Below are 15,775 nucleotides of genomic sequence, written 5' to 3'. Positions count from 1 at the left end.
TGCCACAATTAGTTTATTTTTTCTTGCCTTAGATTTCTTGTTTGTCCATTGCAGCACTAGAGTTTTCTCATTTCCATTGCCGCACGCTAATCGTCCACTTAAAATGCCAATTGCAACTACGGCAGCACAAAAAATATATTTATTTCTGTTAAACGACTGGGAATTTTCCTTTCTACCGGTTATCACCACCCACCCCCACATTTTTGGTTGTACTCTCGAGCCATCTCCAGTGGATCTCAGCCCGAAGTCTGTCAAATCGTTATTTTGGGTTAATTTCGGCAAAGAAGAAAATAAATAACGTAACAGTACGCACTATACTATACAAAGCGATCAAAAAGAAAATAAAACAGAGCGAGCGGAATTCTATGCAAATAAGCGTTCAATGCATGGGCATAGACAATTTGTAGTCTCAAACTGTACTTATTAATAAATCATACCTCAAATCTATCAAGATTCAAGAATGGGTAATCTACCAGCTTTATTGCCAAACGCGATGCCATTGGCAAGCAGATTTTTGGCAGAAATGTCAAAGAAACGTCAACTGTTGGATTTCAGCAAAGTTTACAGATGTTTGATGTAACTGCAAGCAACAATTATCCCAGAATAAGTGGTAAAATGGATTTTATCATTGAAGAAAACATTATTATTAGAACGATACTTTCGAAACGGGGTGAATAGGCAACCAATAAAACCATTGTGCATGGCAAGTATATTTCTGCGTATATATTGGTTGACTACAATTTTTATAGCGTTGGAAATACAAGATTTATATAACATTTATCCCTTATTAAGTTCTAGTTAAATACATTTGAAAATTCCTCAAACAACCGAACATAATTTTGATAAATACTTTTTAAATGTTTTCTACTTAATGTTGCACCATTGCAAAGTTGTTAGATATCATCATTATATTCAGGAAAAAATCAACCTGACTACCATGACGTTAATTGACGTCTTTCTTCTGATGATAAAAATGATTTAAAAAAATAGATAATTAAGCAAATTAAGATAGAATTGTGTTGTTCTTAAGTATATGGCTATAGTATTTACAACTATCGAAAATAGTTATTTATTTAACGAGTTCTTGTGTAAATTGGGCTTTATTTGGTATGAGTGGGCCAGATTAAAACGCGAGTGAAACAAGTCCAATTTACACAAGAACAAGTTGAATACAACGTTTTTTTGTTCGACGACCACCTTAAAGGCTCCAAATCACTTAAAATCTTTAAAATTAACTTGACGTTTCGTTTTGACAAGTTGTCACATTTATCCAAAATCCGTTCACATAGGACAAAATTCTCAAATTCTGACAGTGTCGAACCAAAAAAAAATAATTAAAACACGTAGCACAGAGGCGTAGAAACTATTTCAATGAAAAAGAAGAAAAAGGTACAATAATTTATTAAACAAATTCACGAGAGGGGTATTTCTGAATTTCTTTTTACCGCAACCCATTATACACATTGCAACAATATCTTGATTTCAAATTTTGCAAATAATTATAACTGAATCCACGATGGCTCTTAGTTATGTCTCTTTGACGTTAAAGCAAAAAATTTTTGTCAATTCGAAAAATGTGTTTTTACAATAACGACGAAAAGACTGACATGCTCCTCATTTATGGAGAGTGTGGAAAGAATTCTGTCGCCGCTGCCGATGTTTAGAAGCCGATGGTAGACACTTCGAACACCTTTTACATTAACTTAATTTGTTAATTTATTTGTTGCATTTTGATTAAATACAGGTTATCTGCCAATCTGACATTTCTCACAAATCCAGCCAACTTACATTGATTTCTAATTTAAAAGAAATAACACATTTGATTTAGTAGTTACTGCCATTGGTATTGTTCGTTGCGCCAAAAGTACCCCTCTCGTGAATAACCCTGTAGCATTTCCTTGCCAAAAAGTTTGAAGCTAATTAGGGCCAATACTTTATGTTGGGACACCCTGTAAACGTGGTATGCTTAGTTTAAGTACTGTCAAGGGGAATCCAAAGTAGTAACTACTGAAATTTCCATGTGAGGCACTACTGTACTATTTTCTAATATTTTTGGATTTTTGTAAATTGTAGGAAAACTTCTTTCCAAAACTAAATTTAAGAAAATATATGTAATCATCAAATAGTATATTACACACTGAGGCGGAAAGTATTCCATTCCTGTCGAGAGAACATTAGTTTACAAGCAAATTATAATAATAAATAAAAATCAGCCTCCGTAATATTATCGTTCATTTCGATAAAATATTAACACTTAGCAGGCGCTGTACGATTGACATTGTATTAAGTTTTGGTTCACAAAAGTCACACCAAATTGACATTTGCTCAGATTTTTCAACAAACAAAATATGTGATAGTGAAATAGAATGTATTTCCCCCCCCCCCCAGAATTGCGGGAATCCGCAAAAAAATTAACATTCAATCTCTTACCTGTAAAAGCAAACTACGAGAGATTTTTCGCGACTGATGCGAAAGTAGTGCCCCCACAGACCCACAGACCAGACCTGACCAATTACGTCTCATTACTATTACTTACCGGTTGAAGTGTAGGCGTGTAATCACTCACTTTCCAACCTTTAAGGGGTTCGAAAAGCTGTACACTACTAACCGATTGCTGAATAAAACCTGACATAAAATGTACTGTTTAAAAAATTTAAATTACCTAAGGTCACTTTGAAATATTTACTCTACTTTTTAATGACATTAATGACAATTGTTTTGTTAGAGGTTGCTTGGATACGTTGTAATTGCTTGCATGTATTGCAATGTTTTTTTTTTAAATTGAACATAGGGTTAATACTGTTGATGTTCAGCGAAATAAAATCCTCACTGTAAGTATGTTAATATCAGATTCACCGTCATCATTGAAAAGTTACTTCTTGTTAGGTATCAAAATGGACCTAATTAAATACTACTAACAAAACTTTGTTGAAAAAACATTATTAAGCTTTTAACGAGGTTAACTACGCTCACCTGACCACAGTTAATTACACGCAAGGCAATTTTTATTAAACAAAGAAAAAAATAATAAGCTGATCACAACAAACCTTCTCTTAATACTGTTGCCCAATGATTTTTCCTTTCGAAAGTACTTTTTCAATACAAACAATTTTTAATAAATGGATTAATTTAAAAATCAGTTGTTTCGATATAAGCCAACCAATGACTTGCTTCTCTTAAATCTTTAAATATTTGATTACCTTACTTCTCAATTAACATTTAATAAGTGCTTTTGTGCCAGAGACGATTCTTCAAAGCCATGAACAAATGGAATTATAAAACGTCAGAATCATTGTTGCACGATAACTGATCAGCAATTAAAAATTCAAATTTTAATTAATAGCCAGTGCTTTGATAAATGGATCGAGACCCTTACATCATTTTTAATTTTTCATTTTGCCTCATTTTAAATTCTACTGCGTAACCATAAAAGCAACTTTCTTACCATCCTCTCAATCACTCTCAAGTATACAGTTATCCCGTTAGTAGTAATTTCTCTAATATATTAGATTACTCAATTTGCAATGGCAGTGCAAAATGGAAAAAATTATTTTCAGTTGTGTTTCTGCTTTTACAACTTGACTGGCTTAAGAAAGTCGAGCACTTTCCTTCAGAAATTTGTTTCAATGTGTATACTTTATCCGTTGCTGATGATATTTTATTTTATGGTAATATTTAATCTTCGCTACAAACACAGCGACATCTTTGACTTCGCTGAAGTCTTCAACTCTCTTTTTGCCTTTGGATATGTACAAGTTTTCTCAGTGTTTTATATACCTACTTACACACGTCATTTTTCAGTTGATCTGCAGGAAAACGCTTCTTTTGGTACATGGTTCTTTATTCGAGGAAATGATTGAAGAGTATTCCCAATTCTGGACATATGACTTATTTGGAACCTCTGCCAAATATTCATGTGAAAAAAATATGGCTTTATCGCTTTCAGCAATAAAATTATTCTTGATCGGAGGAGCTGTTTCTTCTGTAGTTCATTTTACTGCACCCTTTTACATAGAAGAATATTCATTGCCACACGCTTGTTGGATTCCTGGCAACAGTTTTGCTGCCAGAATTAGTCTCTACACTTTGGAAACTATTTTCTACATTGAAATAGTAGTTATAGTAGTTGCGTTTGATGGATTTTATTTACTTATGTGCAGTAATCTTAAAATACAATTTGCTCTGTTATGCAAAGCTGTTCGTTCGATCCAACTTGGGACTAATAATAATAAAGTGCATGAAGAAGTCTGCTGGAAAAACCTAAAAGAATTCTGCGAGTACCACGTATTCTTGCTATCGTAAGACATTTATTTTTTTTTCTAAATATTAATAGCAAATTCGTTTCAGCATGCACAAGAAACTAAACAAAGTTTTCTCAGAGTTCTTCGTTTGCCAGTACTTTTTTACCATCGGTGGAACTTGCATTTCTTTATTCGTCATCTTCGACAAGTAAGAATTGTCCAATTTTTGACTACCCACATACCACAACCAAAACGTAAATCCACGATTTGACCAAATCTTTTTTAAGATCCTCAAATATGACCCAACTAATAGAAAGCATATGCTTTGCAGCGTTATCATATACGTTAGTTACTATAACATTTATTCCAGCTGGTGAGATTGAAATAGAAGTGAGTTTTATCAAATATACGTTTTGCTTTTTGACTGCGACTTGTTTCAGGCTGACAATTTAACATTGGAAATTTACAACATAGACTGGTACAATACGAAAGATTTAAAAGTTTGGAAGTTTGTGCAATTTTGGCTGGCACAAAGTCAAACTCCTGTCCAAATGTCAGGTGCAGGAATAGTAAGAGTAAACAGACAAGTATTGCTTCAAGTAAGGTTATTTAATATAATTTTTATTTAATAAACACATTAATAATTATATTTTAGATACAGCGGCTGGGATTTTCTGTTGCAACAATGTTAACAGGATTACAATAAGTTTATAACATATTTGTTTTAGAACATAAAATAAGTGAGATCCAAGTTTTAAGCAGAAATATTTAAGTTACGTAGTTTCTCTTGTAGTTGTGTGTCTCAGTATGTAGTCTTTTATAGCCTAAAAAAAGCATTAAAATAATTTACAATTGTTCGGCTTTTTTCAATTAAAATCGTTGGGTCGTGCAAAAAATAGTATATGCACCTCAGGAGTGAATGATTTTTACCCTCAGTGCGTTGTAGAGCCCTCGGGCTATAAACTGCACCTCGGGTAAAAATCAAGCACTTCACTCCCTCGGTGCATAATCTACTACTATGTGCTTTGCAACACATAAAATTCTATATGAATTTATTTCGAACACAAAAGCTTTCGTCTAAAATTCTTTCTACATTGAACAATTGGGGAACGGAGTCTCGTCAAGATGCCCTTTAAAAGACAGTTTTAAGGGAATTTTTGTATATTATTGGTTTCTTGCAGGGAGGATGGTAAAATTAAAATAAAGCGTGTTTAATCATTTCATTTAACAACTCGTACAATAACAATAAGATTTCATGGTTAAAACAGGTATTAAAGTACCTGAATAAATTCAATGCTTTAAAATATACTGCACATAAGAAGTTAAATATATGACAATATGAGATATCATCAGAGGTTTGACGTTTAAAAAAAATACTTGCTGAAAACAATAACAACAACAAATTTTATAGTTATATAATTAATAGTATACTTAATCTAAATCAATGATAGGATGCAAAATAAAGTAATAGTGATAATTATTTTTCATGATACTGAAAGGTTTCGTCTTCCTTGACCTTTCCTTGATGAAACTTTCCTCCCTCATTTGGTGTATTGTTGGTTGCCGCATTCCCTCGGATGAAATTTTTGCGGAAAAATACGAAACAAAAATAATGAGAAAAGAAATATTTATGGATCCTACGTTGGGTGTTATTTTTCATTTTTGGTTAATTAGGTTCTAACGAGAGGCCGTACCTTCAGAAGGTTTTTCAAAAATGGAATTAAAACGATTGAGCACACTTCACTTAAATTTTATTTAACTAATAATCGAGTGTGGTGGTGTTTGGTCCCAACAAATGATAGCAATAAATAAATGAATTTAATAACAGAAGTTGGTGGAAATTTGACCCAATGAGATTTGACTCGCGGCCCTCGAATTGAGATCTGACTCATGAATAAATGACTAAGCTGGGCAATTATAGGAATAGCATTATACGAGCTTGAGATGCGAACTATGTGATCTGATTTAGATTTGACTTATTTCCCCAATTAAATTGAACCCGACACGATGCCCTGGAACCTCTCAGTCTAGACTGGTCTAATAAAGGGTAAAATAAAAGGGGCAAAGGTTCTAACTTACAAGGGTACCTCTCTTCACGTGTCAGCTGTACTTAAAGGGTCACTATCCATCTAAATTTGGCGATGGCTCTTTGTGCTCTACGCCGGACCAACAGCTAATTGAGAACGATGGACACTGGCGGCAGCTTCCCCCGACCGAGAGAAAGTCCCAAAGCGACGAATAATGAATTAAGATGTCCCTTTTTTTTACAATAACTTAAACTGGTCGAGAGCACGTTTCCCCAGTCGGTAAATGCAAGAAGGTCACATACTTCGCGATAAAGAATTTAATTCAAGATTCTAAAGAGTCACGTGGTCATCAAATGCTCAAAGAAAATAATATAATTTTTATTTTAACGCGATAGTGAACTAATGTGGTGTGAATTAATTAAACCGCGACTACAATTTAAGTACAAGAATTAGAAAAATAATTTACCTTGTAAATGTAAAGCGCGTGGTCACAAAATGGCTGCTGGAGGTAACGAACGTACCTCCGGCTACTTTTGGAGATCAAACCCCGAGTGAATCAAAAAGCCTTCTTTCCCGTCCCGCATTTGGTTTTATCATTTCTGGCGCACCCCACTTTCGCAACCCCTACTTGACCAAGTGACCAATCAGCTCGGTTCTACTTTACGCCGATCGCGGCACCTTTTCGATATCTCTAGAACTTTTGAAATTACAGTTTCCGTTTTTGCACCATTATTTTAAATCTTTAAATTTTGACTTTTGTTAGGACCAGACCGAATGTACAGTTGCGGCATATAAAAGCGACCACTAAATTGATATTTTTGTCATCTTTATAATTTTTGGTAATTCAGGCTTTTAAAATGAAAGATTCTTGGGTAACAAGAGACCCATACGTGTGGCACAACATAATACTGACGGATGATGTCAATTTGAAAAATAGTTTTTTATTATAACTCTATACAATAATAAACCTCAACATCAAGAAATAAACAGAATTAAAATGGAACAAACAGAATTAAAATGAAACAACAGAATTAAAATGGAACAAACAGAATTAAAATGAAACAAACAGAATTAAAATGAAACAAACAGAATAAAAATGAAACAAATTAACATTATTGTGAAACCTAAATTGGGCTTGAAACGCTGTTACGTAAGTGTCATGTCATGCAATTAAATTCCGTTGATCAGCTACTTCTAAAAATTGTTCTACATTGGTTTGATTTCCCAAAACTGTTCTAATTAATAATTAATTTGTAATTTTTCATTCTCTCTCTCTCTCTCTCACTCACACCTCTGATTGTGATGGTGACATACCTTTTCAGTTGCCTGTACACAAAATCTAGTTATAAGAACGTCAACAACAAAAGTGTGATTATATTAATATAGTTAATTCACCTCTTTCCAAACAATAATTAACAATATTCTGCTTCTCTCTGGCCGTTAACAGTATTCTTTTACATTCCAAATTTTCTTCTTGTGCAGCCACTTCGTGTAAGTAATATTGTGAATGAAAGAAACAGAATTTATTAAACTTAACTTCAAATTTGAAATTTCTAATTTTTGCACGTAAAAATTACTAGTCTCTGAACGACAGTGTGGCAACTTGCAAACACTTTGACAGTGCGGGAGTTTAGTAAATGGACAATAAAAGTGTAAACGATTCTAGTTATTTTCTCCGCTCTGTTTCTAATTTGCAATTCTCGCCCTTTAATTACAAATATGCCACAAATTTGAGAATGCTAAAAAAAGTAAATTAACCTAATGAACATTGATTTGGTGGTTCTCTCAATTTGAAACCTGCTAACATCAAATTCATTAATTCAATTATCCCCTGATTTTAACTGGACTCCCCAAATTGTCGAACGAATAAATTTTGCAATGTTTCTTTTCCTGGAGAGACTCATCAGAGTCAGACTTCTGAGCACGTCACATCCTTTCCATTCGACCCTGTAGCACGGCTTTGTACCTGGCAAGTCAACCACGGACGCTCTCACTAAGTTCCACAACCTCGCGACAACCTCCCAAAAGAAATATGTCATGGCCATCTTCGTGGACATTTCGGGGGCCTTCGACAACCTTTGGTGGCCGGCTCTGCTGGGGAGCTTGGCTGGAAGAAACATTCCGCACCACCTCCTGGCCATAATTAAGAGAGAAGAGTGTCCTACCTAACAGCGACAATCGAGACCAAGAAGGAGTGCACCAAGGGCTGCCCGCAGGGGTCAGTGCTGGGACCAACGCTGTGGAACACGGCCCTCGACTTCTTTCTCAACAGCCAACATCCACATGGAGTGGAACTCATTGCATATGCGGACGACGTCGTAGCCATCATTCAAGATGACTGCAGGGCGCACTGGAAAGCCCGAGCACAATCCTTCGTGGATGGGCTCTCAGGCTGGGCTAGACACAACAAGCTGACAATCTCTGCGCAGAAGAGGAAAATCATGGTCCTCAAGTCACCAAACAGGACACACAACAGGGACATCAGGCTACGGGTACAAGGCACAGTCCTGGGCGTAGTAAACTCAATCAGGTACCTAGGCATTCAAGTGGACTCTAAACTCACCTACAGCGCATACATTAACCAGATGTGCGAAAAGACCAGGAGAACAATGGCAGCCCTCAGGAGTAAGGTCAGGAATACGTGGCATATCCCAGTGTCGGAATCTGTCTACACCATCTATAAAAACGGGATTATACCCATTCTAAGCTACGGATCCGAGGTGTGGGCCCACAGGATTCACACCGAAAGAAATAAAAGAAAAATAAACTCACTCACGGGCAGCCTTGTAGGACTATCACGAGAAGTTACGCATCGGTATCAGCTGACGCGGCTGGTGTGCTGGTGGGCTTACCTCCCCTCGACCTAGAGATAAGCAGGATTAATTGCCTGAAGATACTGAAGAAGAAAAACTCGGCACCTTTCATGGACGAACACATCTCCAGGGGGGACTTTGACTCCCTTCGGCACATCAGGCAGTATCTGGAAATCAAAACCAGAGACATATAGCAGGCGAGATGGGAGCATTCCAGCAAAGGCCGCACTACGCACCAATTCATCCCGGAAGTTCCCGAATCACCCCTTTTGGAGCACAGGCACGACAGGTCACAAGTCCTGACGGGCCACGGCAACATGGGCTGCCACCTCCGAAAAATTGGTAAATCCCAAAGTAGTTTCTGTCCCGGATGCCAACAGCTGGATGACCCCATGCACCGGATTTATGAGTGCCCTGTTTTTGACGCAGCCTGAAGAACTCTGGCTGGTGAATGGGGTGAATGGCCAATAGCCCCCCATCTGATTCCTCTGTCCGATACTGCGACCATCGGGCGTTTCAGCCCTAACGAGTGAACGGAATGGTCCAATGACCGAAATCCCCTGAATTAAAACCACAGTCGCTTATACCCTTCATCTTAGAAGCCAATGCCCTAGTGTAAGTGATAAAACCTGAACGTTCTGTGAACGGATGTGTGGTGTAATAGGTGCGAAATGGGCGTGTTAGAAATCTAGTTGCATAGTATACTGTAGGGACAAACTGTTCTAAGTACATACAGGTAATCTTAAATTAGTTAGGCTTAGTCACAAGCAAGTCAAAATTGAAAATACCAATACTGTGAAATGTGTTACCGTGCGCCCAATTTGGCGCTTCTGTTTCGTGAAAATAATCGGTGCCGAGTGGCATATTCTTTTTTTTTTTGTTCTCGATGTTCTTAACTGGGAAGTTTTTGACGACGATCACCTTTTCAATGTTCACTCGTTCTTTCAGTTTGATGTTGAATGAGACAAGGCAGTTCCTTGAATGTTGTTCGTTCGTACTCATTTTGTTAATGCCTTCTTGGCAGCTGTTCGACTGCTGGTGGCTTCACTGTCCCTTAAATTTGACTTGTTGAAGTCCAGCTCGAGACCATGCCAAAGAATTTGACTATTTCAATGCAATGCACATTTTTTTGATTTTCCCAATTTAAGGAGGGTTGTACTTCTGTTTGAATTTCCCAAAACCTTTCAAATTGATATAAAACCTTTATTCATTCTCTGACAGTCACACATCCTATAAAACTAAGTGGTTTTGTTAATTTAACTAGTCTCGCTGTTTGACTTTAAATTTGAGCATAATCAAAAAGTTACTTAATCTTGTAATGATTTGAATACATTACTTTTTCCGCCAAATATTTGAACCTGCGCAAAACGGTAACAAATGTGGTCGTGATCGTCATCGAATCGGAGGAGCCCTACGTTGTGATTTTCTTTTGGCGGAAAAGGTTCGGAATGCAAACGGTGAGGGTTCCAGTTGGAAGAGTGCCGCAAATAAAACACACATGTGAGGGACGCAAAATACCTTTTATTAAAAATGTCTGTAATAACTTTGATTAAAAAGAAATTGAAACGAATACAAAGGACAGAAATTAAGTTTAACGAAGTACAAGAAATTAACTAGTTGATTACATCACAAAGATAAACGACAAGATGAATGCAACAATATTTAACATAACAGAAAAACGGACACATGACAGACAAAATGACAGTTTAAATCTTGCAAAACAAGTAAACAAATTATAAGGCAGTTATTACAGACAGGGACGGATGAAAAACCCTCTTCAAAAAAACCGTATCCCAGGTATTACTCATATTTTACAATTCGATTAATGACAAAAACAATGTTTAACTCGGAACTACGCGGTCAAGGTACGCCTTCGGGAACTTAGAGCTGGAGGTAACAAACTCTCGGCCGCGAGGGGACTCAGAAGAATAATCTGAATCGGCTTGAGACCAGCGACGTTTCTAGATACTCAGGTTAGTAATGAACGTCGGGCTATTTCACCGACCAAGAAATAGTGACAAAGCGCCTCGGGGTTGTACGATGAGCTTCCTAAGCCGCTTCGAGCAGAGCTTGCTCCACCTTCCCCAACCAACCGTTTACCGACAAAAACCTAAGATCTCTAGAACCGCGACGGAGGTTTCACGTCAGCATCCCAGAGCCGCATCGAGCAGGACTTAGGTCCGCCTCCGCTAACGGCCGTAACTTAACCGTGGCCTCCCCAGGAATTTACTAGACAACCCCACGACTTCCTGATTGAAACCTAACTCCCATTGTGGCGCACTTACAACATTTTACTTTAACTCTTCCGAAACCTAGCGGTGCTTAACAACAACATAAAGAAAGCCCGAGTTTAATTCAATCGAACAACGCGTAACATTAAACGATGCGAAAATTCAACACAAAAAAGCGCAACATTAAACAATGATCAAATAAACAAAACAAAACGCAACATTAAAACAGGATAACATAAGCCAAAAACAACAAACCACAACATTAAACAATGAGGAAATAAAAGAGAACAAAACGTGAAGTTAAATAACGATAAAATAGAACCACTTTATATGGCTCAAATATCAATAAACAACATAAATCACGAATACAATAATCGCTGGTAATGTTAAACAAAAAGATGGCGGGTCGAGTGCCGTTAAAATAAAATGTTAGTGAAAGAAACAAAATGGACGCTCGCGGTACGGACGACGGCTCCGAATTTCCGAAATTACAAGATTACAAAAAAATGAACCTCCCGGGAGAAAACTTAGGGATAACGCTTAAAATTAACAAATGGGCGCTTCTTAAAGAAACAGCATGCAACAAAATGAAATCTACAACATACCCTTACCACGTGGTCCTGGTGCCAAAACAAAACACAAAAAAAAGGCAACGAAAGTGGGATAAATTACCCAGGTGAATTAAAAACGTTGAATTCTTTACGGGGACACAAAATATCTACTCAGAACGGTAGTGGAATTGTTCAGGTTTAACTTACAAATTTGAGAAACTTGGATCGCTCTTCGCAAGGTGTGTTCGTTTCGAAAAATTAAACAAAAAGTGACCTACCCCCATCAACCACCCGCGCGAGCCCGTTTCACCCCCCGCTATATTTCCGCTCGCAGTTCCTAGTCTAGCCGCTAGTACCTTCACATTTGGCGTGCTGTTGTGGCGGTACCGGAAATTTAAATTTGAATTTTAAACTGGGTCACTACAATCTAATGAAAATTTGCTTGGTGATTCTCTTAATCTGCAAGTTGCTAACACCAAATGCATTCATTAAATTTTTCCCTGACTTAAAAAAGAATTTAAAAATGTCGAACACGTGTTTTACTGCAGCGTTTTTCCCAGTGAACATTATTACACTTGTACCTAGTTCATGTTCTCTTAATTCAGAGAGTTGTGGAGTCCCATAGTATACCTAACGCCAATCTAGTACTAACAGGCGTAAAAATATTCATAAGTAAATCAAATTAAATAACTTACCGTTTAGTCATCAAAGTAAAGTTCCGGGTGTAGTCCGTCAAATAAAATCACTTATAATTTGAAAGACATCACTACATCATAGATAAATTCTGAATGAATGGTGTGAAAATATAGTAGGTAGAAACAAAGATTTCCTTTCCTAGGCCTTTCCTTTCATTACTAAAATAAGAATGTAATGTAAAGACACTTTATCACGCTTCAAATTTTTCTCTTAGGAATGTGTTTTTTATTTGTATATTTATTATGAATAAAATGTATATTTATTATAAATAATATGTAATAACATACGAATTTTTTTCTCATTTAAGCCTAATAATTAAGTAAATGTATAATTGCCTGCCTACAATTAAAAAGAACAAAATATATCCGTCTAAAACGAAAAATTATAAATTTTTCAACAGAAACAATTCAATAGATATACCTATCAGTAGTATCGTTGCAAGTCGACTAATTACTTGCCTGTCTTAAATGATTAAATATTTGATTATAAGTCGAAAACCTTACTTCTCAATTAACATTTAATAAGTGCTCTAGTAAGAGAGAAAAGTCTTCAAAGCTGAGATCAAATAGAATTGTATAATCATTGATGTACGAAAATTAGTAAGAACTTAATTAAAAATTCAAATCTTAATTAATAGCCACTACTTTGATAAATGTATCCAGATCTTTATAATAATCTGAATTTTTCATTTTAGCTCGTTTTAAATTCTTTTTTTTTTTTCTAACTATAAAACAATTTTCTTAGGACCCTCTTAATCACACTCAAGTGTACAGTAGTCTCGCTAGTGACAAGACAATGGCCGCAAAAAATGGAAAAGATTATTTTCAATTAATTCTAGACTTTTACAACAGTAGTGGCCTGAAAAAATCTAGCACTCTTCTTAAGAAAGTTGTTTCGGTTTATGTACTGTATTCTTCGTTGGTAATATTCTACTTCATGGTAATATTTAATCTTCGCTACAAACACAGCGACATCTTTGACTTCGCTGACGTCTTCAACTCACTCTTTGGTTTCGGACATGTACATGGTTTCTCAGTGTTTTATGTACTTATACACGTCATTTTTCAGGTGATCTGCAGGAAAACGCTTCTTTTGCTACACGGTTCTTTATTCGAGGAGATAATGAAAGAGTATTCCCGGTTTTGGGGGTATGATTTATTTGGAACACCGACAAAAAACAAATTCGAAAAACAGATGGCTTTCTGTCTTTCGATAATAAAACTACTCTTAGCCGGAGGAGCTGTTTCTGTTGTCGTCCACTCTACCGCACCCATTTATACAGGACAATATTTGCCGCATCCTTGTTGGATTCCAGGAAATAATTTTATCGCCAGAGTTGTTCTTTACGGTTTGGAAGTTATTTTCTACGTGGAATTAGTTTTTTACATGGTTGTATTTGATGGTTTTTATTTACTTATGTGTAGTAATCTTCAAATACAATTTGCTCTGTTGGGCAAAGCAGTGCGTTCCATCCGACTTGGGGCTAATGCTACAAAAGCACACGAAGAAGTCTGCTGGAAAAAGCTAAAAGAGTTCTCTCAGTACCACAAATTCTTGCTAACGTAAGATTTCTCTGTTTTGTGAAAATATTAATATCAAATTCGTTTCAGCATGCACAAGAAATTTAACAGAGTTTTCTCAGAGTTCTTTGTCTGTCAGTATTTTTTCACCATCGGAGGGACTTGCATTTCTTTGTTCATCATCTTCGATAAGTAAGAATCGTCCAATACTAGACTAGCCACAGAACCGCTAATAAAATCAACAACTTGACAAAACATTTTTTAGATCCTCAAGCGTTACCCAAGTGATGGAAAGCATACTTTTTGTTACGTACACAAATATTTTAGTTAGTATAACGTTCATTCCAGCCGGTGAGATTGAAATAGAAGTGAGTATTTTAGAAGAAATTTTTTAAATACATATTCTATGGCAGTTTCATTTCAGGCTGACAATTTAACTTTGCAAATTTATAACATAGACTGGTACAATGCAAAAAATTTAAAAATCTGCAAATTTGTTCTATTCTGGTTGGCACAAAGTCAGACTCCTGTCCAAATGTCAGGCGCGGGATTAGTTAAAATCAACCGACAAGTGTTGCTTCAGGTAAGATGAGATAATAGACTTTTTATAACATACTTGTACAATAAATATATTTTAGATACAGCGACTTGGATACTCTGTTACTACATTTTTAACTGGATTCAAATAAGGTTTCAAATTTACTTTTGGCAACAGTGGGAAAATATGTTAACAACACCAACATCTGACGTATATACAGGGTCATTATAAATGATTGTCCCATATCAGTAGGCGTTGATAACGTAGTTGAATGTGCCCCAAGCCTCATAACATGAGTGAGGCTAGTATCGCCGATAGGTAGCGCTGTCTACAGTAGTGGAAATTGTCTACTAGTTTATCTAACGTTGCGAGGCTGGCGGCACATCGAAAATTTGTGTGGGTTTTCAACGCTAACTGCGATGGGACAATAATTTATAATGACCTGTAGCTTCCCTTGCAGTCGGCAACGTTTGTCAGATAGTAATGTATTGTACCATGCTATTACAATTTTTCGAATATTTATAGGTAAATCAATATAAACAATTATTAAGTTGATAATATTAACAATTAGAGTATATTTGATGATTTCTTTTATCGTATTGCTAATGTGTTAAAATTTACATTAAGATATTGTTCACTAAATTTAATAGTGCTTTTCTCAATGTTTGGAAAAATAGCTTTAAAGCATAATCATATGAAGAGTTTTCTTTACACTTGCATATACTCTGTGAAATTAATATCAATATTTCAATTATTTCATTTGATAATTTCTTTTATTCTATCATGTATAAATATACGATAACGAAAAGTGTGATCTTTATTGTATTGTTCACGGGAATCGCATTCGCATCGAAGCAACGATCTCAAAAACAATTTTAAAAGTGTAGTACAGAAGAAAAATGTGGCAGCGTAGCTGGTAGTAGAATCCGGAGCTTCCACTTTCCGGGCACCAGGCTGTCCAACAATACATGCTTAATTTCAGTACTAATCAATTCCACACATACGCACCCTACTACATCTCGCCCCCCCCCCCCCCTGATAACACAGCCGCCCCCGGCTTCCAACCACCTCCGCGAACACCGGTGTAAAACTATCAAATGGTTGATGGTTGTAGTGTATAGAAAAATGTGGCGACTGACGCGAGAATCGAACCCGGGC

The 15,775-nt window shown here is 36.2% G+C and overlaps 1 protein-coding gene across 1 annotated transcript; it reads left to right on the top strand.

Moving 5' to 3' along the window:
* The first annotated feature begins 3,927 nt into the window (after positions 1-3,927).
* Positions 3,928-5,079, top strand: LOC138130372 (odorant receptor 82a-like). The gene is made up of 5 exons (XM_069046818.1): positions 3,928-4,298; positions 4,348-4,449; positions 4,529-4,631; positions 4,682-4,840; positions 4,897-5,079. The coding sequence occupies exons 1-5, from the start codon at positions 3,928-3,930 to the stop codon at positions 4,945-4,947; spliced, it is 786 nt and encodes a 261-aa protein (XP_068902919.1). The 3' UTR covers positions 4,948-5,079.
* The last annotated feature ends 10,696 nt before the right edge of the window (positions 5,080-15,775 follow it).

Source organism: Tenebrio molitor, chromosome 5 (assembly GCF_963966145.1).
Source record: "Tenebrio molitor chromosome 5, icTenMoli1.1, whole genome shotgun sequence".
Lineage (NCBI taxonomy): Eukaryota > Metazoa > Arthropoda > Insecta > Coleoptera > Tenebrionidae > Tenebrio > Tenebrio molitor.
This window is presented reverse-complemented; position numbering and strand designations above follow the sequence as displayed.

Coding starts and splice junctions, on each gene's coding strand:
- LOC138130372 (XM_069046818.1), top strand. CDS start 3,928: ATGGCTTTATCGCTTTCAGCAATAAAATTATTCTTGATCGGAGGAGCT. Junction 4,632..4,681: donor CTGGTGAGATTGAAATAGAA/GTGAGTTTTATC, acceptor GACTTGTTTCAG/GCTGACAATTTAACATTGGA. Junction 4,841..4,896: donor ACAGACAAGTATTGCTTCAA/GTAAGGTTATTT, acceptor ATTATATTTTAG/ATACAGCGGCTGGGATTTTC.